The 23603-nt window shown below is 43.1% G+C and overlaps 2 protein-coding genes across 3 annotated transcripts; both read left to right on the forward strand.

The window, feature by feature from the left end:
- Window positions 1-1248: 1248 nt before the first annotated feature.
- LOC132456043 (small nuclear ribonucleoprotein Sm D3) lies at window positions 1249-3767 on the forward strand. The gene is made up of 4 exons (XM_060050200.1): window positions 1249-1406; window positions 1896-2031; window positions 3171-3363; window positions 3526-3767. Exons 2-4 carry the CDS (start codon window positions 1906-1908, stop codon window positions 3588-3590), a joined length of 384 nt encoding a protein of 127 aa, XP_059906183.1. The 5' UTR covers window positions 1249-1406; window positions 1896-1905; the 3' UTR covers window positions 3591-3767.
- A 256-nt stretch (window positions 3768-4023) lies between these two features.
- Window positions 4024-23298, forward strand: LOC132456042 (calcium/calmodulin-dependent protein kinase kinase 2-like). Of its 2 annotated transcripts, XM_060050199.1 has the most exons (18): window positions 4024-4554; window positions 6336-6416; window positions 7830-8154; window positions 10296-10619; window positions 12317-12364; window positions 13508-13561; window positions 13993-14044; window positions 14452-14582; window positions 15628-15664; window positions 15894-15915; window positions 16199-16287; window positions 17052-17251; window positions 17581-17634; window positions 17995-18068; window positions 18738-18825; window positions 19062-19193; window positions 19750-19853; window positions 20308-23298. In XM_060050199.1, exons 3-18 carry the CDS (start codon window positions 7903-7905, stop codon window positions 20378-20380), a joined length of 1734 nt encoding a protein of 577 aa, XP_059906182.1. In that variant the 5' UTR covers window positions 4024-4554; window positions 6336-6416; window positions 7830-7902; the 3' UTR covers window positions 20381-23298. The 2 variants fall into 2 exon arrangements, with proteins under 2 accessions (XP_059906182.1, XP_059906181.1); XM_060050198.1 differs by lacking the exon at window positions 6336-6416 and having other exon boundaries at window positions 4219-4554.
- The last annotated feature ends 305 nt before the right edge of the window (window positions 23299-23603 follow it).

Raw genomic sequence — 23603 nt, forward strand, 5'->3', positions numbered from 1 at the left:
GAGACTGTTCTGTGGTTAGATCCTTACGCATGGAGAGACCTGTTCCCTTCTTGTCACCCGCTTCTGGAAACGCATCACTCTCCGATCAACCTGGACTCTCAGATGACCAGGAGCTACTCTCTGGGAGAATTCCTCCTGGGAGGCTTCGATGTGGCCCAGCCTGGTCAGTGGAAGCTGAATAACGATGGACACTCGATGGTAGGTGCTAGTCCCATTTAGTCTCTATACACCATCTGACTTGAATTGTGTATTTCAGACTATTTTTGTTTGTTGTGTGCGCTCGCGTGCGTGCATGTGTACATGTGCCTGCATGCTTATTTTTGTGTGTTTGTATATATTATGCTTCTTTGTGGGCATGCCTGTGCGTGTGTGTGTATGTTTGTGTGCATATATGTTTGTGGGTCTACAGTATGTGTGTGTATGTTTATACCATGCTTTTTGTGTGTTTGCATGAGTGTGTGTGTGCGTGTCTGTGTCTATGTGTGTGTTAGAGTGTGTGTGTGTGTGTGTGTGTGTGTGTGTGTGTGTGTGTGTGTCAATGATAACAACACCATGACCACCAGCAAAATAACATTCCAATGCTGCTGTGCTTCCAACATGGAGGCCGTCATTGCAATGGGATGTCTCGATTGTTTGGGTCAAATCCTAAACCAGGGGTCACCAACACCAGGGCGCCCGCAAGGACCATATGAGGCGCCCGCAGGTCTGTTCTAAAAAATAGCCAACTCATTCTTGAACAACTCTTTCCCACCTTTTTTAAGTCATTGTTGATAATTATTGTGAGAAATCATTAACATGATCAATGTCTTCACATAGATGAGTATCATTAATCATTAATAATAATATATACCCAAAGGCAAACTGAGCATATTTGTTATTTCAGAAGAGGGTGCCCTTCGTATGATTCAGTACCCATGAAGTAGCTCTCAGGTTCCAAAAGGTTGGTGACCCCTGAACGTTTATGAAAATTGAGATTTTATGAAGGGATTTAGTGCCACCTATTGGGCTAATAGGGTACAACTTGGACTAGAGCGGTGTGGGTGTTCGTGTATGTAGCTACCTAAACTTGTCAGCTGAGAAACTGTTGCAGTTATCCATAGTAAAATACTTTGAAACTAGAATAGCTTCACCTATATCATCGTTTCGGCGTCGATGTTCTGTCCACATGGTAATACCAATTTATGCAATGTTTGCATTGTTTATCATTGGCCTCAATTAAAAAAAAAAAAAACTACAGGTCCATAGTGGCCATCTCGTTGTGTGACCCGGAAGTAGTTACATTTGTCGGGCATTCTGGGAAGGCGGAAAAAGCTCAAAAGCGTTTGTGAAATCGACGTCTGCACGTTGCCGCAGTGTAGAAGACTATCCCAAAAAACAAAGAAAACTCTTCCAAATACGTAAACCAGGTATGTGTTATGTTTAATTTGTATGATGGTAAATATTCTAAAATTTCGTCAAACTAATGTTTATAAAGGGTTGATATTTACGTGGTTCAGCTATCCTTAATTCTGGAGGTGTAGCCGACTAGCTCAGTGTCGCTAACTACAAGATTCAAATGAATGAAATCATTAACTCTTCCACATGATACGCACCCGTATCTAGTATTACGTCTTGGTTGCCTGTTAGTATTTTGGTTTTACTGCATATATACATATTTAGAAAGATTACCAACTAGTGTAATTTGTAGGCTACGTTGTACTGTGTTCACTATTTGCTGGCCTAACCAGTCATCTATCAAGCCAAAATAAACCATTCTGTGATCGAGCTGCAATACTGAACATGACATCTCTAACGATTTAACTTGAATATTGGTTAAAGTCTAAGCTCGCCACTGTAAAGTGAAAAGCAAATTAAATCTTATCAAAGTAACCGATGTATTTTGCTTTTCCCCACAGGACCGACAACATGTCTATCGGCGTGCCTATCAAGGTTCTCCATGAAGCGGAGGGACACATCGTGACCTGTGAGACGAACACTGGGGAGGTGTACAGGGGCAAGCTCATTGAAGCCGAAGACAACATGAACTGCCAAGTAAGTTACATACATCTACATTGTGTAGACCAATATATTGGTGGTTATTCTACCAAGGCTAACCCATACCAATTAAGCCATCCTTTCAAACGGTTTAAAGTTATTAAAAAGTTAGTGGTGCTTCCAATCAAGTCACCTCTGATTTTATGCTCTGTTTAACAAAGTTGGAAGGAAAATCTTCCCATAACCCAAATGTTTGAGTGGAATAACTTTCTCAGATGATGGACCTGGTGGGGTTAATTCTAAATTTTTGTGCTTTAATTAAAGTGCTATATATTTGCTTATAGGGGCCTTCATATTGGCAACCATCCATTATTTGAAAGACCCAAACTTGCAACCACATAATTAGAATATAGGTACTTTTTCTTTCTTTAGCCCTGAATCACATATACCTACTCAAAGGTAATTTTCATCATCCCCAAAGTAACTAAAGGAGAGAATATATCTGAATCAAAGGGAGGTAACCTTGATGATACAAGGCAAAGAGCCCTCCGTCCAGGGATGTCTAGGAGGGCAATAGTTCTTGTTCAGGGAGACTTGTTATGCATCATAAAACAGAAACGAAAGCATGATTGCTTTCGTTTTTTTTATATAGTAGTAGAAAATGTGAATAGAAATTTCTACTGTTGACTCACTCTAGATGTGATGATCCATGTCATTGTTAAAGTGAAACAATTTTAGTTTTAAGATAATGTAAAATATTATCTAGAGTTTTGTGTGACATGCTGATGCCTAAATATAGCTATACCATGAATTCAATTTCACCCTATACCTGATGTTTATAAAATAAAACTTACTCTACTGTGATGTAAAGGATGTGTTGTAACTTTACATGTAGTCATTGCAGTAGAGTATAATATGGTAATATATTAGAGTATATATTAGAGTATAACAACATATGTAACGGCACTATATGATGTTGAATACATTTTCAGTTTGCAAAGATTTATTTGCCAATACAATTTTTTTGGCACGGTATGGCACAAACTCCCCAACCTTTACTGCTGAACATTTGTTTTATTCTAATGTTGGGCTACCTTTGTCAAAGACTATGGTTAATTGAGGAACCATAACTAGGAGAATAATAAATGCAACAGCCATTTCCCAGCCTATTAACCTGCCCTGTGTCTCCCTCGCAGATGTCCAACATCACTGTGACCTACCGCGATGGGAGAGTAGCCCAGCTGGAGCAGGTCTACATCCGTGGGAGCAAGATCCGCTTTCTCATCCTACCAGACATGTTAAAGAATGCACCCATGTTAAAGAGCATGAAGAACAAGAACCAGGGATCAGGGGCCGGGAGGGGCAAGGCGGCCATTCTCAAAGCTCAAGGTGTGTGCCCGCTACTGAAATGGATGTGTCGTAGAAGTGAGGTGTTCTGTCTTTGGCCCTCTACCTTCCAGTCAGACCATATGGATACTATAATTATTGTTTCAATTGTTTCATGTCAGTGTCTTTGGTTAATTAATGTGCTTATGCTTGTTTCCTGTGCAGTGGCGGCCAGAGGTCGGGGTCGTGGAGGAATGGGAAGAGGCAACATCTTCCAGAAAAGGCGATAACTGCTGCAGAGGTCAACTGAGGAGTTTTGCATTGTACAGACGTTTCTTTTGTTGTCCTTCGACGTTGGAAACAATTGTCATACATTTGTGTTTTCTTTGTCAATGTAACAAAGTGCTTTGCAGTTTTCTGCATTTTTTTTCTTTCTTTTTTTTTAAATAAAACGCTTTTAACTTGTACACTTTTTTTCTTCATTAAAACATCCCCAGATATTTTAATTCCAATGCCTCATTTACCTCCCAGGGATTACAAATGGGACTGAATGTGTATCAGGGGCAAGCTCTGTTGGCAGTTGTCCATCACAACCAGCAAACTGATCAATATCAAAAGTTATTTGGTTATTTGCAATGTTAAACAGTTGCAATGATTTCCAGAGTTCCGAACAGGCTGGATAAGGACCCCCCCCCCCCCCCAGGGCTCTTTAGAAGTCTCCTCACTGGCCCTGCCATCTCTGAAACTATTTTCTGTTATTTCATGGTGCATGACTAATTACCAAGTTCCGGAGTATGGGTCAAGATTGGTCATTTATGTGGAGCACGATACAAAAGTAGCACATTTATTTCAACGTCAAGAATTGCACTCCGAATACACAAAGCCGATAAGGAAAATGACAAGTAAATTTGAACGTCTGAACAAATCAATTCTGGGCCACACGGGGGCGTCAACATTAAATTATCGCCCCCAAAACTCCCTCTGGCCTTTCGTTATATTCAGAACCCAACGGGCTATCAGAGTTTGAGACTCCAAGTCTATTTCTGTTCAGAATTTTGTTGTGGAATTGGCTTTAAAAGCGGCGTGCCGTGACTACATCGCTACCAAGGCGCGTCTGCGCTGATTGGTCCATCAGCACAGAGTTGGAGGTATCCCTCAAGAACGAACAGCCTGCTAGCTACAAGCTACTGCACCGTCGATACATCCTCGCGTGGAAAAATACTCAATACCTCTACTGTGGGTCTACATGATAAGGTACCCATTTGATTCCTTACATCTAGGGGCTCCATCTGTTACGAATGACCGTTACTTCAGTCTTGTGGATGATTTTCTGAATCCTCATCCCCATCCCGACCACATCTGTGTGCTGACATCTGGCAGCCTGCTAGCCCCTCGCTGTCGGGAGGTCTCTGGTCGCCTGACCGATCACTAGGATGTGTTAACCTGGACAAATAGGACGATTGATCTCTCACGACGTTGACAGAAGTCATGTGAAGCTATAGCCCCTCAGCTAGACGAGCCTAATGTGTTTTAAAGGTCATGTTCTACGGCGACATAAAATATAATTTTGGATACCTTTACAAAGTTGAAGCGAATAGTTATACGACCCGTCTTTTAAATATATAGGATGCTGTGGGATGAAATAAACATTTAACTCAGTGTAACAGAACGTTTGGGTCGATCGTTGCAGTGGTTTCTCGGATTAGTTTATAATGTAAATGATTTGTAGGATGCGAGTTTTGTTTGCCTAGAGGTAAAAGCAAATCCATCTGACTCAATGTAACAGCTGTATCGAAAACGGACAACATATCCATCTTTCTAATTCACAAGTATGCAAATATATTTAAATATCTACATCCTACTAAACCATTAGTCAGTAATGGATTAGGGTGTAAGCAGGGACAGATGAGAAAATCCACACAATCCCATGAATGAAGAAAATTTATTTTTAGCTTTAACATGTCCACAGATCTAGTGATGGCAATCTCTTTTGATATTGGCAGACAATTCAGAATACTTGACCATGGCAGATCTGAACGTCCCATCCTAGAAATCGTTTTGGTTCTCTGAATCTAATTAAACTCGGTGTCCCAATTTTACTCTGCGTGCATACGGAAACTCATCAGTGCATTCACAGCTTATCTCGCTTTGGCTATGCAAATCAGCTAGTGTTATCGGTTGATCTTGAATGAGGCTGACAATACTTCAATGTTCCAGACGACCCTGTGCTTGTAGGACTGGTTGTGCTTGTTTTCGCCGGAACCCAAATAGCAACAACCCCTTGATACTTTCTGAATGGCGAGCAGCATTGGGTCATGTCACTGTTGTTATGGTAAGAGGCGCAGGACAGCATCTGGAGTAAAGCAGCTTCTGCTTGCGTTTCCCAGAGCTCAAAGGCTCCAATGCAACTCACTCGTCGGATCAGGGAGGTCCAGAGATTTGTGTGATTTGCAGGTATACAAATTATGCTGTACTATATCTTTATTCTCTCTCTCTCTCTCTCTCTCTCTCTCTCTCTCTCTCTCTCTCTCTCTCTCTCTCTCTCTCTCTCTCTCTCTCTCTCTCTCTCTCTCTCTCTCTCTCTCCATTCAGGGCATGTAGCAGATGCCTTTTATCCAAAGAAGCTTACATAAGGACAGTTGTCAGAAGAAAGACCAAAAATATATTGCTGTTGGTACATGTGCCAACTACTTCCAATAGCTAGGTTTCCCATTCCCTGTATTCAACAAAGATAGTTGTACTAGATAGAGTACTATTTTTAAGTGCCAGGACGCACAATATACAATAAGTCTGTGCATTAAGTGCCCGGACGTACAAACTAAGTACAAACTAATAGGAGAGTAAGGTAGGAGGAGGGGCAGTTTGCGGGTAAGGGGGGAGCTATATGCAGGTGAATTCTGAATGGGTGAGTCTTAATTCTCTTGCTCAAACTGCTGAGCGACTCTGCGGTCCTGACATCGGAAGGGGGCTCATTCCACCATTGCGGTGTCGAAACAGAGTTGTGACTTTATTGTGCAACCTTTGCTCGCTCTTAGACATGGCGGTACCAGGCGTCCAGCTGAGGTAGTTGAGCGGGGTGCTCGAGCTGGGGCGTGTGGTTTTACCAACGCTTAGAGGTAGGCAGGGACAGTTCTGTTGGGTCACATCTCCCTCTCTCTCTGTCTCTCTTTCTCTGTGTCTGTCTGTCTGTCTGTCTGTCTGTCTGTCTGTCTGTCTGTCTGTCTGTCTGTCTGTCTGTCTGTCTGTCTGTCTGTCTGTCTGTCTGTCTGTGTCTCTCTCTCTCTCTCTCTCTCTCTCTCTCTCTCTCTCTCTCTCTCTCTCTCTCTCTCTCTCTCTCTCTCTCTCTCTCTCTCTCTCTCTCTCTCTAGACTCACTTATTGATCACAGTGACTTAGGCTCGTGATAAGACATGAGGGCATGTTATCTCTGGATTCTACATAATGATAGCAAACATTGGCTGTTCATTCAGGGACCTTAAAAGGTATGAGCATTACCGTACATTGATGTCGAAGAGATAGTTGGTAAGTTACATTTTTTTTTAGTTTTTTTTTTACAATTGCACTTTGGCACAATAAAGAGTTGAATTGAATAAGGTAGTGAGATCAGAATGAAAAAATAGTATTTTCTCTGTCCTAACTGGCAGGAGAGGTTGTCAAAACTATCTCCGGAGGACATACATTCAATTGAATACAATCTACAGATTCCGATTTGTTGTTCAGAATTCTAATGTACGGCAATATGTGGGCATCTAATGATGTTTGGGGTTTTGCTTTTGGTCAGAGTTTGAATTTTGCTTTTTGGCCTGTTCTTTAAGAGATTCTGATGCATATTATCATAGGAAATATGGTAAAATATATATTTAAAATGTCTACATTATTGCTATTCTTATTGCTATTAATTTCCCAGGAACATAAGTATACGTGTTATAATTGTAACATATAAATCTTTTTGAAAAGAATAAGAAAATGAAGGCAGATTCCTTGTAGCAATTGTGGCATTACTGGCTAAAGAAACTAAGGTATGGAAGTCTTCTTAAGATCAAGCTTTGCTAGTCAACGATGATGCACAGTAGTCTCACAAATCAGACTTAAGGACTGCTGGATCCGAGATTATGGGGTTGGCGACTTTGAGGCAATCAGCAACAGCGTTCTCTGTGGTCTTTAGATAAAATAAGTCTTACCGTAGGTGTATTTCCCACGCTTGGCCTTGTCATTCTGTATTTAACTGGAGCCACCATGTTCTTGTTTTTCTCTCTCTCTCGCGCTCTCGCTCTCGCCCTTCCTCTCTCTGGATGGAAATTAACTATGTTAATACATTGATTAAGAATTGTGGCGATGGTAATCAACCAGGTTGTATAACACACATTACAAGCAGAACCGTTTCTTTTTCAACAAATACACTTCTCATGTCGAGCCTCTTGGAGATATAATCATTGAATTCACGTTCATGTGCAACCCACATGCCTGTGCAGAATCACATTTGAATACAAAGCAAAGCTGTTAATTCATCGGATCTCCCATTTGCATCAGGTCCTTCGCCCTGTCCCCCGCGGCCGCCCTGCTGATGGAGCAGAGCTCCCACACCTCGGGCTAACGGAGCACCATGTTCCCCTGCCACACGTCCTCCTGGTCCTCCACCCAGCATCCGGTGCCCTGCGGCCCCAGCCAGCCCCCTCCACCAGCCCAGCAGACCCAGACTCAGCCCCTGCCTGACCTGCTGTGCAGCTGCCCGGCGCCCGCCCTGACCGCCGTGCTCTCCGCGTGCTCTCCGGCCAACTCCGACCCCATGGAGTCCCTGATCGTCATCACGGAGTACGAGCCCAGCCTGCCGGACCCCCACAGCGGGGACGAGGAGGTGAGACAGGTTTGGGATTGTCCCTCAATTTGTTTGCTTATCAAGGGTGGGAATCTCTTGGCACCTCAAGATTCAATTCGATTCTGATTATGAGGTCAACGATTCGATTCTAAAGCAATTATCAATGCAACAATTTTTTTTATGTACATTTCCATGCGTGATTTTCTAAATGATGTATACATCTGAGTTGGATACTCAGAGTTTGCTAATCAGTTCCTACTTTTGTAATGATCATTAAAGACATCAACAGATTAATTAACTTAATATTTTATTAGAGAGAAAGCTTTTGTCACATTATGGCTTTCTATGAACAATATAAAAATCAATGCAGCTTGCATTAAAACACAATATGGAAGCATGTAAAAAATTTCAGTTTCAGTTTTATTTTCTTTCTAATCTTTCTTTTCTATGTCATTAAAGAAAAAGCTGCTATTGAATTAGAAGGAGTTCTTGTGTCTGGCTGTGAGTTTGCGTGCATGCTATGCGTAGGCTGAATTGCAATCGTGTCAAGACAAATCAGATTGGGCAATACACACTGAAGATAAATTTAATAATTTTAAAATTACTAAAATTATCCCTCTCTGGCGAACAGAATGTTGCAGCAGGCGAACAAATTAAATTATTATTATTATTATTATTTAATTTTAATTCTGATTGTTAATATATCTGCATCGAGACGGAATCGCTCTAGAGAGAATCGCGAATCGATGCATCGAAGAATCGATTCTTTTTCACACCCCTATTGTTTATAATCGCAGGGGAGGGAAGACAGTTGAGCTATAGAGTCCAAAATAATCAGAATGTGATCGCATCTTTTTTTAGCTCTTGAATTGCTTAATCTTTCATTTCATGTTATCGTTATTAAATGATCAAATATTGTTTTTCTTCCAAAAAGTCAGCAAACAATTTCCCCAGACTAGTTTTCCATCGTCCATTTCAATCAAAGCAATTATACCAAAGGCTACAATATTTAAGCTTCATTTTTTTGTCTGAAGTCATTGTCAACCCTGACAATATATGATGTTACTTGGGAGGCAAATGTTTTGCTGTCCGCATTATTACACTTTCTCAGCGGCTGTGAGGTTGTGTGTAACTCTCTGCCATTCGTCTTTTGGGGTCTTGAACGATTGAGACACAAACAATAGTCATGCATGTGCAAACAGCATGCATGTCATTAGCTTCAGGCTTAATCAACACTTCTGATGTATAGGAGCCAACCAACATACACACACGTTTGGTAACGCTCAAAAAAATCGGTTTGACATTATTTATTTTCTACTAACAAATCTTAAACCATTAGCAATAACCAGACCTGTAAACCTGTCTTGTGCTATTTCTAAAGACATGGTCTGTGTTAGGGCCCGACCGATTTATCGGCCTGCCGATTTAATCGGCCGATTATAGCCTTTTTGAAAATAATCGGCATCGGCCAAAAAGACGCCGATTGCAACCGATTTTTTATTTTATTTTTTATTTTTATTTTTTTTACAAATGTTATTGCGATTAGTATCCTGCAGATTGCGCTCCTACTCGCCTTGCTAACTAACAACTTTAGCTGGAGTAAAAAAGAGGAGATTGAATTTTACCGTACAACATGAAAGCACGCTCGCTCAGGCAGCTGCGCGCTCACCTCACCAATGTACACAAGACGCGTTGTTTGAGCATGTTGTGCCTGTTTTTCTTTAGGTCCCAGGCCATGTTAATTTGTTATACTGTAGACTCTTAACGGTGAGACCATACTGCTCAGCACGCACGTGTTAGTCACTGCTCACGAGCGCAGCACATTGGGAGTTAGTTATTTATTTTACATTTTACATTACACTCATTTTTGACTGTAAATGTATTCTAAAACACTCAAAGGTTCTGCATTCAATTCACATATTCGTCAAAAGTGTTTAAAGTATATTTAAGGTATCAAAAACTACGTTTTATATGTTTTTTTTTTTTTTTTATCGGCCGATTAAATCGTAATCGTAATTTTTCTCTGAAAATAATCGGCATCGGCATCGGCATCGGCACTCAAAAATCAATATCGGTCGGGCCCTAGTCTGTGTTATAATAGCAACATTTCAGTTAGATGTATGAGCTGCTGGGCTCCACGATTCCTTATTTGGCGTTGTATTCTCTGTGTTCCCCCCCAGGTGGAGGACATGGACAGTTCCGAGACCCCCGACCCCGCCCGGCCGCTGCTGGCCCCTGAGTCCTGCGACCTCCTGCTGTCCCACCGCGTGGGGGGGGCGCTGCTGGCTGCACCCCCCAGGGGACGGCTCAACATGTCGGACAGGAAGCTGTCCCTCCAGGAGCGCTCGCCGACCGCCGCCTCCCCCTGCGGCTCCCCGGGCCTCGACGGACGCTACATCTACCCCTCGCTGCCCTACTCCCCCGTCACCTCCCCCCACTCCTCCCCGCGGCTCCCCCGCCGGCCCACCGTGGAGTCCCACCGCGTCTCCATCACAGACCTCCAGGTACGCCGGCGTTGGTGGCTCAACGGTTAGAGAGCGTACCATCTAGAATCAGTCCTGAACGCAGCCACCTAGGTTTGTCCCCTGCCCGTGCTCCTTTGCTGCCCGTCCTCCCCTCTATCTCAAATACCTTATTGTCTATCTCACCCTATAATAAAGCATGAAAACAATAACAAATCGTCAAACCTTATAGTATTACAATGACATCCTCCCTGGCTCCTACACAGGCTGCGAAGGAATCTTTGAGCACGGAAGGGGAGTAATCTCGTCTGTTAACCACGCCAAGTCGTACCATGGTTTCGATTTTTGAAACATGCATCAGTCCATTTGGACTGATCCACATACTATTAAGAAGACGCTCGGCTATTATGGGTGAGCATTATACTCCAATTAGCTCGTGGCATTTAGAGGGAAGATTTTAGCACTCTAACGATGGCCATAAGGAAGCAGACTGTCTCCTATGCCTCCATAGTTAAAAGCAGCTGACACACAAAAACAAACACATAAAAAAAAACATGAAGAGGAATCGTCACATACACATTATTTACAAAAGTACCCTGTGTCCATTGTTTCAGTAACATGTAGTACCACTTAACTTATAAATAATAATTTTAATAGTTATGATTATAAACTCCTATTCTCCTTTTCTCTTCTTCTCTTTCTGCTTCTTTGAAGCAAAACGGATAGGAAGGCAGTGAGATGTGACGGATTGACTGTCATATCATGTCATATTCACTATTTATGAGCATAACTTCTCAAACAGCTGGTAGTCCTTTATTTAACCAGCCGGCAGGCGGTAAAATAATCCATCCGATTGTTGCGTTTGCTCTTTGCCTGACGCCTGCTATGATGCTGTCCACTGTAAGATTAGGGCGCTTCGCTTTACAGTTCAAGCCGTCTAAACTGACTGAAGCTCATGGCCTTTAAACGTCTTCTTCTAAATCTTAGTGTCACTTTCAAAACCAACCAAACCTTTAAGCCTCAAAACAAATTATTTTTCTTGGTTATTTATATATGATATTCAATTGGAGGTAAATAACTAATAATTTCTCAGCCAAAAAAGCTTAATTTATGGATAGATGGAACCATGAAATGCCTATACCCCTCAGTAACATCCTTAGAGGTTGTGTTGCTCTCGTTAAGTCTCTGCACAAGGCAACAGGCTTTGGATATTAATGAAAAATGCTCGCAGCACTGCAAGCCAATCAACCATAATATTACACAGTTGAAAGAAAACTGGATTCATTAATTGGTGTGTGCTTTCGAATTGGCTGGCGTCCAAGAGTGCTGTTGCAAAACAAAACCATCACTAAATCCTCAAACACTCAGCATGTTACAGAAATATGATGAAAACATTTGATTTGTGTGCTGGGTTGATTTCATCTCATTCACCCGAGTTGAACATGCCATTCAGGAAGCACTTTTGTGTTCATCTTTTTCGGAATTAACAAACATTGTTAGTTGTTGTTTTTGCACTGAAGGCTAACATCTAGATGGATAACATTGCTTAATGCTAATTATTAAAAGGATAACAATTATAATGCTTGAAGGGATGAAAATGCGAAAGGCTAATAGGAAAAAGGATAATAATGCTAAAGGCTAATGCTAAAAAGGATAATGATGGTAATGCTTAAATGTACATTAATGGTACAGTCCACATTTTAAATGTTATTTCTTCCCATGATTTCTTTCCTGCCAAGGACTGTGTTCAACTCAACCAGTACAAGCTGAAAGACGAGATCGGAAAGGTACCCTCACACAACACACACTCACAAACCGACTACACTCGCGCGCGCACACACACACACACACACACACACACACACACACACACACACACACACACACACACACACACACACACACACACACACACACACACACTGTCACTCACAAACACACACACTCTTACTTCATAGTGTGCACCATGGAGGGGCCTCAGTGCCTCTGGTTTTGTTCCTGCCCTCATTTCCCAGACTCTTTGTAAGCCACCCGGACGTGGTGGCAGAGCTGGAAGCAGGATGAGAGCCTGTAAAAAATAGATGTCTCCAAGGTGTTCAGGCCGGATGTGTGTGCGTCGAGAGAGAGAGAGAGAGAGAGAGAGAGAGAGAGAGAGAGAGAGAGAGAGAGAGAGAGAGAGAGAGAGAGAGAGAGAGAGAGAGAGAGAGAGAGAGAGAGAGAGAGAGAGAGAGAGAGAGAGAGAGAGAGAGAGAGAGAGAGAGAGAGAGAGGGGGGGGGGGGAGAGAGAGAGAGAGAGAGAGCCTAACTCTCACTACTCAAGTCTTGCATGCGTTTTTAAAGGGTCAGCTTTTTCCAGTAATGGTTCCATTTAGGTCACACAAAGTGTTTGACTGAAATGAATAAAGCGTCGAAATGGGAGAAATTTTGTAAAAGTACAAAAAGTCATCTACTTACAGCTAAGAACGTTTTTCCTGAGTGGTAATCTTCTATTGGCTGCAGACCCTAGTAAGAGGGAGTGTGATGTTTGTTTTGACAGTGGCCCTCCAACTTTCACCTAGGGAACCCAAGGTATCTGTTTTTCCTCAAATTCTACGACATTCCCGCATTTTTTTAACTCCCCTCCTTCATTGGCTCCTGCTATCCACGTACTGCTAATGATTCATGATTCTATCACAAGCACTCCGGGTTAGGTTTCCTCTCTGCCCATTTGGGTCTGATCTGTTGTTGTTCTTCCCTTCTTAAGTGTCCCGTTTTTGTGGGAAGAGACTCTTGATCCACTTTGTCTCATGAGATTGAAATCACCATAGATATTCTTCCCTCACACCAGCTCAGGATAGTGAAAGAGCCTGTCTGTGTGTGTTTTCTTTTTGTGTGTTTGTGTGTCCTTTGATACATCTTGAGAACATCTTTGGTTCTTCTCCTCTAACAAGGGTTCCTATGGTGTTGTCAAGCTGGCCTACAATGAAGATGACAACACGTACTATGTGAGTCAGACTCTCTCACACATTATGGATCTATACAACGTGTTAATTGTGCCTGCAGCTCCAATTCCAATCCAGTCTATTGTCTCTGTATCTACTGCCACCTTTTTTGACAACACAAGATTATACTAACAAAAAGGATTGGTGATATACTCCATACTGTAATGCCCAATATACAGTCAGGAACTGAGGATAAACTATCTAACATAAAGTTGAATTAGCATTATTCAGTATGACTTCATTTTTGCTTATTTTGTATGTAATGGGCCAAAACACTGCAAAAACATCTAGGGTTTAAATAAGGTGCTTTTGTTGTAGGAAATTGTTCAGGAAAAAGTATTATCGATACATATTGGGCATCAAAATGTCGCTGTATCTTAGCATATTTTTACGTGTATTATTGTGTTTGCACCACTTGCTCCACCACTATGTAGGCGATGAAAGTGCTGTCCAAGAAGAAGCTGATGAGACAGGCGGGGTTCCCACGTACGTCCTGAGCCAGAGGCAGATGGTTAACGCACTAGACGGGAAGGATGCTCCTCTGATGCATGAAACCCCCCTTTCGTGTGCCCTCCTCTCCCCTCTCCTCTCCTTTCCTCTCTCCTCTCTCCTCTCCTGTCTTCTATACTCTCGTCTCATCTCCTGTCCTCTCTCCTCTCTCCTCTCTCCTCTCCTGTCTTCTCTACTCTCGTCTCCTCTCCTTTCCTCTTCTGTCATGTCCTGTCCTCTCCTGTCCTCTCTCCTCTCCTGTGCTCTCTACTCTCGTCTCCTCTCCTGTCCTCTTCTGTCATGTCCTGTCCTCTCCTGATCTGTCCTCCTCTCCTCTCCTCTCCTCATTTTCTCCCCTCCTCTCCTCCTCTCCTCTCATCCGCCTCTCTTCTCCATCCCACCAGGAAGACCTCCGCCGCGAGGAGCTAAAATCCCAGAGGGCATGCCTCAACCCAAAGGACCCCTGGAGAGGGTATACCAGGAGATTGCCATCCTTAAAAAGCTGGACCATCCCAACGTGGTCAAGCTTGTGGAGGTGAGACGATGGATGTGTTTGGACATACTTTATATGCCATGAATTAACAGGGTCCAGAGGCTATTATTTGCAGCTCATAATATAATATATCAATAATATAATGTAACAAACGGAAAGGGAGAAAGACCTATAGTGTTCCCTTGGATTTTACATAAGATTACAGGACAAGATAACTTTAATTAGTTGTTGTTTTTGCACTGAAGGCTAACATCTAGATGGATAACATTGCTTAATGCTAATTATTAAAAGGATAACAATTATAATGCTTAAAGGGATGAAAATGCGAAAGGCTAATAGGAAAAAGGATAATAATGCTAAAGGCTAATGCTAAAAAGGATAATGATGGTAATGCTTAAATGTACATTAATGGTACAGTCCTGACTCCTTTACTTAGAAAGGAGTCAGCTGAGGTGGTTCGGGCATCTGGTAAGGATGCCCACTGGGCGCCTTCCTTGGGAGGTGTTTCAGGCACGTCCAGTGGGGAGGAGACCTCGGGGAAGACCCAGGACTAGGTGGAGAGATTATATCTCAACACTGGCCTGGGAACGCCTCGGGATCCCCCCGTCAGAGTTGGTCAATGTGGCCCGGGAAAGGGAAGTCTGGGGCCCCCTGCTCGAGCTGCTCCCCCCGCGCCCCGACCCCGGATAAGCGGAAGAAAATGAGATGAGATGATGAGATGAGATAACTTTAATTAAATTTGTGATTAATCAACACTGACTTAAGAGCGCACTTCATATGCAGATGTGGTAGTTGTGAGGTCCCTTGAGAAGTTCAGGTGCAAGCCTGAACCACCTCAAACGGCTCACTTACCGGAGCGACTGCAGAGAGTGTGGTGGAACAAACAATGAAGATATACATCAACACTCAAGGATGTTAATGTTCGAGTCCCGGATACCTGATTGTTCCACTGATTGTCGAGCATTGAGCGTTCATGCGCACACTCACATGTATGCGTGTGTGTGTGTGTGTATGTATATGTGTGTGTTTGTTAATGAATGACAGAGAGCTATTTCCACTCAGTACTTCTGGTTTGTTTTCCTTCCAGGTTTTGGATGACCCTAGTGAGGACCATCTGTACATGGGTAATTTGAACACACACACACACACACACACACACACACACACACACACACACACACACACACACACACACACACACACACACACACACACACACACACACACACACACACACACACACACACACAAGACAACCACTATTGTACATAATTCCCTTAACAGCTATTGCAAGACATGGATATTGAGTACCTTGAAGAAGTGATGTTAAGACCATCTTCTGTTCTTTTACAGTGTTTGAGCTGGTGAAGAAAGGGTAGGTGCTCTTATTACAACCATTGTCAAGCTCGATATACGATCCACCTCAAATAAATAAAACATTGTGTGTCTGACTGTGTGTGGTTGTGTATGTGTACGTGCGTTACTGTGTTTTTGGTTCTTTGCGTATGTGTGCATCATCCTGTGTGTGTTTGTCTATTGTGTGTGTGTGTGTGTGCTTGCATGACTGTGCATGTGTGCCTGCATGCCTGTATGTGTGTGTGGTGTTGTGTGTGTGTGTGTGTGTGTGTGTGTGTGTGTGTGTGTGTGTGTGCGCCCAGGGCTGTGATGGAAGTTCCGGCTGAAAAGCCTTTCAACGAGGACCAAGCCCGCTTCTACTTCAAGGACCTTCTCAGGGGAATGGAGTTCTGTGAGTTCAATCTCCTGTCCTCTTCCCTCCATGAACCACGAACACACACACGCACGCACGCACGCACGCACGCACGCACGCACGCACGCACGCACGCACGCACGCACGCACGCACGCACGCACGCACGCACGCACGCACGCACGCACGCACGCACGCACGCACGCACACACACTTTCTCAGCCTTCCCACTAGTGGCACGATTTTACACCTGTAGTTTGAAGATAAATCAGAGGTTGCATTATTCTAATGTCTTGCCGACAACTAGCACTTTTGTTATTGAAAAGTAATAATAAGCCGTCTCCAGGGAGACTGGCGCCATATGGTTACATAGATTAAAGTCTATTTTCAGTCAAATTGGATGCAAAGACCGACATCCGCGCATGCTGTTCCCTGTGTGGAGGGAAACCACGTTATGCTCAGAGCCTTCCTCCTGTTATCATACGTTCATATGCTACACACGCTATGTTACAACGTGTTTACTGTGGTGGATTCAGAGGAGTCCCTGTCCACTAGACCGCGGCAGCAAACGTGGAGGATCTGTTGTTCAATATTGTTATTAGTATTTTTGCATTTGCAAGCGCGTCCACAATCGTCCACAATGGTATTTTAAACGGCTTTAAACAGCCGTTTATAAAGCAATCCTAGTAAATATAATATATATATTAAGGTAACAATTATGTATTTATTAAATACTATACATATTATATTAAATATTATTACCTAATAAAATATTAATATATATATAAACATCTGTACCCGGCAGTGCATTACCAGAAGATCATCCACCGAGACATCAAGCCGTCCAACCTGCTGGTGGGGGAAGATGGCCACATCAAGATCGCTGACTTCGGGGTCAGTAACCAGTTCGAGGGGGCTGATGCTCTGCTGACAAGCACGGTTGGGACGCCCGCCTTCCTCGCCCCTGAGACCCTATCGGAGACCAGGAAGAACTTCTCTGGCAAGGTGGATATGTGGCCGAGCCGCTGGCACCCCCTAGTGGTGGTGGTGTGAAACGACGGGTGTTGCATGCAACAATTACGAAGGAAGTTTTGGATATTTGAGCAGGATTTTTACGTTTGTGTGCTGGCTTTAAAGTTTGTTAACATGTCATATGCCCAATAGACAAAATCAGTTCAAGCTCAACATGTACGATTTGTTCATATCAAGATGTAAACTGATATATAAAGTGTTTAAAGAAATATATATTACTCCTCCACTGTAACCATTTGCGTTGCATGAAATGGGTATTGATAATACAAATGTTTTTTCTCCCTCATTAATGAATCATGAAGGCGCTGGACATCTGGGCCATGGGAGTGACTCTTTATTGTTTCCTCTTTGGAGTGGTAAGTCTGGCCCCTGTTTCTTACATCCACACCATCTATCTTGTGAATGAACTATGTATCAACACTTATTTGCATTCCTTAATTCACTTTATAAATCTTGACTAAAATGCTATTTTCACTCAGAGCACCACGATGAAACAAAACGAGTGTGTGTGTTACCCTATGAATTAAAATAAATAGCAATGTTACTTTCATATTTTATTTTAAAGCCTGAACTTTAGAGCTGATTAAAGCTGCATTAAGCAATTGTTTCTCATCGCTACAGAGCTTTGAATGCCTGAGCACCTAGAACAAAGCGGGCTCAGCACAAATGGATGACAGCGACTTTAAAAAAACGATCCCCATTTATTCCATCCCCAGTGTCCATTCATGGATGAGCGCATCCTGAGTCTTCACCAGAAGATCAAGAGCCAGCCGGTGGAGCTGCCGCCACAGTGGGTGCTCACTCCTCAAAATGCTGGGGCTGCGCCAAAACGCGCACGTGTGACGCATGCACCGCCCGGGGAGACGATGTCCCATGAGACCTGTGTTGACTTCACCTCGCGCGTCACATTTCTGTAGACCTTCCCATGCGTGGGAACAGATCCAGTAGAACATGTATCCGGCGACGACCCCTCCTCTCCCAGCTGCATATTTCCATACGTTGATTGCAGCAGCAACACATTGTTTACTCAACCAAACCAAGTTCTCCAACCAAAGCAAGGATAGAATCACAATATGCTGTAGTAGTTTCTCCATTATGCTCCACGGCTGGGAAAGCTACATTTCTACCTTTGAACATTTCTGTCCGATTAGGTTTCGCCAGAACGGCGTTTGGTGACAAAGTTTACAAATGTGCTAAAAGTAAATTTTGGAATCATTTTACAGAAGCGTGTTTCGGTAATAATGGATACAATTCCATTCTATTTTACAGCCTATGCACCGGGCAAGGCTATGTTACCCCTGTGGGATACACACGTAGCTAAATCAGTATGCAGTGTCGGTTCCCAGTAAGGCCATTCAAGCCCTAAATCATAGAACCAAAGATGTTTCATGCCTTCAGTGGTTTGAAGTTTAAATGAACTCGGGCCGAGATGGGTTTTCCATTTGTCTCTCCCTGTCAGCGCGGAGATATCGGAGGACGTGAAGGACCTCCTCCTGAAGATGCTGGACAAGAACCCAGAGTCCAGGATCTCCGTCCCCCAGATCAAGGTTCTCCCTCTCTCTCTCTCTCCCTCCCAGCTGCTTTGCTATGGGCTGGGCTGTAGGCTCTTTACACGGCGGCGCGGTGAACCTCTGCAGAGCCCATCAGTAGAACGTGTGTGTGTGTGTGTGTGTGTGTGTGTGTGTGTGTGTGTGTGTGTGTGTGTGTGTGTGTGTGTGTGTGTGTGTGTGTGTGTGTGTGTGTGTGTGTGTGTGTGTGTGTGTGTGTGTGTGTGTGTGTCCAGGTGCACCCGTGGGTGACCAGGCAGGGCGCCGAGCCACTGCCGCTGGACGACGACCACTGCTGCCTGCTGATCGAGGTGACGGAGGAGGAGGTGGAGAACTCGGTGAAGCACATCCCCAGTCTGGCCACGGTGGTGAGTCCTCCACTGAGGCACGTCGTTGGGGCGCGCTAGGCCTCTTCTTGTCCTCTGTCACGGTCGGAGGAATGTTGGATGTTTCGCGGGCGCTAAAGAAGGTATTTTATAGCTAGGACGGTAAAGCTCCGCCTTTCAACCACTGGGCTGGTGCTACGTGATGTCATTCTTAATCACAACATTGCGTCGTCACGTCACAATAAATAACAGGCCTTACGACCTGCATCCGTCAATGATGACTCCCCACCTCCATGTTTACAGTATGTCAGGGTGACAGCGGTGTGTTGCTTCCCTGCGCTCATGCCACAAAATATATGAATGAATATGGACCCACATGGAGTTTGTATGGGTGAATCAAATGTCTAAAATGTAAGTCCTACCGGGGCGTTTTAGGGCACGATCCCAACCGTTTTCGTCTCATCTCGTTTTCGCCCGGTCGCGTCTGAAACGTGAAACCCTAGCATGCGGTTTACAAAAATACACCACACAGACACCAGGGTGCCGTGGCTCGAGGTGTAACCCTGTCGCTGCTTGTGTCTCCGTGCGTCTCTCCCAGATACTGGTGCGGACCATGCTGAGGAAGCGGTCCTTCGGGAACCCCTTCGACTGGGGCCGCAGGGAGGACCGCGGGAGCCAGAACGCCCCGGCCCCCGTGCCGTCGTAAGGAGACCCTCCCCCAGACAGAGCTCCATCACAGATAACCAATCATGGATCATTGATCGTTTATCATTGCTCGTTTACAACTGTTTTACTTTGGATGCCTCTATCAGAGGTTTCGTGGCTCTAGCTGTTTGCTGGACTGTGCGGTTAGAGGGTCTCTAACCCAATCTGCCTGCAAAGCTTCAATACTAAATGTGTCAAGTCGGGCTTATCACAGTATGTGACAAGGCCCAGGAAACCTCTGATTTCCCCAGGGTTCTGTGGAGCTGTAGTTTCTTGTGATTGTTTGATCGATTGATAATTGAACGGTCACACGCCCATGTGACCATTTTTCAATGTTCTCTTACGGCTTGCCCTGAGATTTCGCAGCCCTGACGTTTCTAAGTAGCAACCCGGCGAGTAACCATAACGACGCCACGCCGAACCCCCTCCTTTACTCGTGTTTGTCTCCTAGGAAACAGGGGAGCGCGGATGGTGTGATGAGTATGGACCTGCCCTTCGTAGGCCAGGACGTGGCACTCTCCTGAGGCTCTGAGGAGGCGTGTCCCCCTTCCCCCTTCCTGCAGACTACAGCACCACCCAGCACCCCTTTTTACTTCACGCTCACCAACCCACGGAACGGCTCCTCTTCGGGCTGGAGAGCGCCGTCTGACGGGGACCACAGCGGTGGGGGCCGAGAGTTACCGTTTCGGTTTTAACAGCTGGAGCCGATTGTGAGACCGATTTCTCTTAAAAGGTTGAGGTTGGATTCCCTTTTTGTCTTTTGGAGGAATTCCGACGAGGAACTTGTGGCCCTCTTCCCTCTGCTTTCTCTCTCTCCCTCCTCGCTCTCTCTCTCTCTTACTGCATGCCCCTGTAGCCCCCCCATCCGGTTGGTTTCAGCCGTTCTGTGGTCGTGTTTGTATTATAGATCAGCACCACTCGTGGATGGCTCCATTTCGTGATCTTTAACCTCAAACGCCGCCCTCTGTGGTGCTTTTTTTTTTCTTTGCTTTTTTTTTTTTACAGTAGGAGAAATACAGCAACCACACAAAACTCTTCCCGTTGTAACGAAAGACTAAGCCCAGGTTTACTGACAGTGATTGTCTGTCCGATCCACCGTCTCCTACTGACTGCCGTTCTGGCCGGGTTTTGTCAAATATATATATATGTTGAGGGAGGTGTGAAGGAATTGTACAGTTTATTGAATTTAAGTGATGGTAGGCCTCCGTTTACTTAACTAGTATTATCTGAACGTTTATAGTTGCAGAGTTATCGAAGTAGTTGATATTTTTTGATGATCTTCTTAATAAGCTTGTTGAAGACTCTCACAGTTCAAATAAACACATGGATCTATTTCTAAATACAGACTTTGCTAGTCACCATGGCAGCATAGCATACCAAGTAAGATTCCCCTTTCCTCAATTTGTTCTGAGTTCTGATTAACCCGACTTAGAACCACCTCAAGACAAACTAATGTCCAGACAATTATGTGATCAACTGAACCCGTGTTTAACTTGCAGAACAATTAATGGGTTATCATCTTCAATTCAGAATTAACATCAAATTATACCAAAAAACTATAATTTGCAAACGCAAACAACATCCAAGATTTGGCAAATTTATTTTTAGATAGAAATTCTGCTACTAAAGTTGAGTCAAGGAATTTTTGCTGCATCAGTGCGTCATATGCAGCCAAACGTCACCTGTCATGAATGCATCCCACAGTTACAGTCAACTGTTACGGACGTTAAGCGCCAGGCTAGGCACCAGCACGTCACACCAATACACACCCGGTCAGGTGATTGTTTTTCCATTTAGTTGAGCTTTACTCAGTTTGTGTGCTGTGACATGATGTGAGTTCAGTTTGGAAGGCACATGTCTGTTATGTACTGTGTATGATGTAGGCGGTATTTGATGCCAGTGGTATTAAGATGAGGAGGGTCTAATGACCACTCTGTATATTACATCATGAACAGCTATCAAAAGCTGCCATTCCTTTTAAATTATGCTGCAGAGGAAGGAAAAGGGAAAAATATTTCACTGCTTTCTATCGTTCATTTTCTTATGTTTTGAAAGATGTGTTTTCGTTATGTAATATATAAAGGACGGATGTTTTTAAACGAACCAAAAAAAGTATGTTCAACTGTATTTTGTAACGAGTAGTAACTTTTAAGACCTTTAATCTATTAAACCCTTTTATAAATGTATTTCGTAAGCGGTTGACTCCAATATAGATTTTGAGAAGACCTTTGTGAAGCTGCAGAACCTTTTGTAAAAAATAATAATAATCTATGCATGACATCTCTACTAATGTTTAATTTAAAATAATCGAAATCTAGTATGAATACACTCTGCAATTATTTCCAAATAGATAAATCTGTTGACCATCATCAGTTTTATTGATTGAGCCCAACATCTGTAAAATCTCATTCATTCAATTGTTTTGATATATCATTTATCTTATTTTTTCTGTAAGATCACCTTCATATTATTTATTTGTACTATAACATGCATTTATACAACGAATGCTTCCACACATTGGCCATGTCAGCACTTTAGCGGACTAGCTGGGATTTTGTCCCTTGTCTCGTTGCCTGTCACGCTTTACTTTACATTTTGTGTGTTTTTTTAAATATTACTATGCATTATACGAACTGTCTCTCTCTGTACGGTACGAGTGTGTGCCCTGTAGACCTGCCATATAAACTGTGCTCAGTTAGAGGAGAGGCTGATGTGCACTGTCAAGACAAATTCAAATGTATTTCTTGTTAAACATTTTTATTTGAACACAGCAGTATTCAAGAGCTACCATGATAAAGTAGGATTATTTTTGTTAACATTGCATTTTCTGAGGCGTTCTAAGGTCTTGGTCACAAAGAGTTGAAGGATTATGGTATTTTGTTGAGGAACTCAATAAGTCGCAATGTTAACACAAATAAGTTGTGGTTTATCCAAAAATATTCTGCTAAACTGTCCATGTTCTAATAAAAAGGCTACCTCAGTTGACCACCTATTTACATGTAAAAGCTAAAGTTTGCATCCTGTGCTCTTCCTTTTATGGGGACGAATTTAAAAAGACAAGATTGCTCTGAGTGGTCATCCGTTTTGGCCCCAACCAACACCACATTGGGCAAGTGTGCCATATCTGTTACAGCAAACTGTAATTATACTGTTGAAGGCTACCTACATGACATTTAGCTTGTCACCCCATGTACTCAGTTGAAGACAAGGGCAGGTTAAATGGTGACCTCTGTTGTTAGCATGACTTTGCATTCTGTAGAACTATTGTAATTGATTTCGGCGAAAGCTTAGGGGTCTTTCTTCCCGAATGCATGCCAACATACTGATTACATTTGGACTCTGATAGCATGCTTAAGAGATCCTTAGTTAAAGGACGTCATCAATTATTATACTATACATACTGTATCTGGTTCACTATTTGAATAAAATACAATTGCCTTTCTGTAATGTTTAGTGTCAATGTTATTTCATTATTCCAAGTAGTAAATTATTGCTGAGTAGAGTCCCTATTAAGTTCTGGGTTATAAGTTTTCAAATAGTTTTGATAGGCTAACACAATATTTTGGAAAAATTAAATATCAAATTTGTCTAACATTTAAACTTAAGCTGCTCTTAAATATATTATGAGTGTTGCCTATTGCAAGGCATAGGCCTATCTAAAAACATTTTACTTCAAGGCCTGTGAGGGCAAATATTGAGCAGATTCCATCCTTTTATTTGTATCTATACATGTTACGAATATACTAT

This window comes from Gadus macrocephalus, chromosome 4 (assembly GCF_031168955.1).
Source record: "Gadus macrocephalus chromosome 4, ASM3116895v1".
NCBI lineage: Eukaryota > Metazoa > Chordata > Actinopteri > Gadiformes > Gadidae > Gadus > Gadus macrocephalus.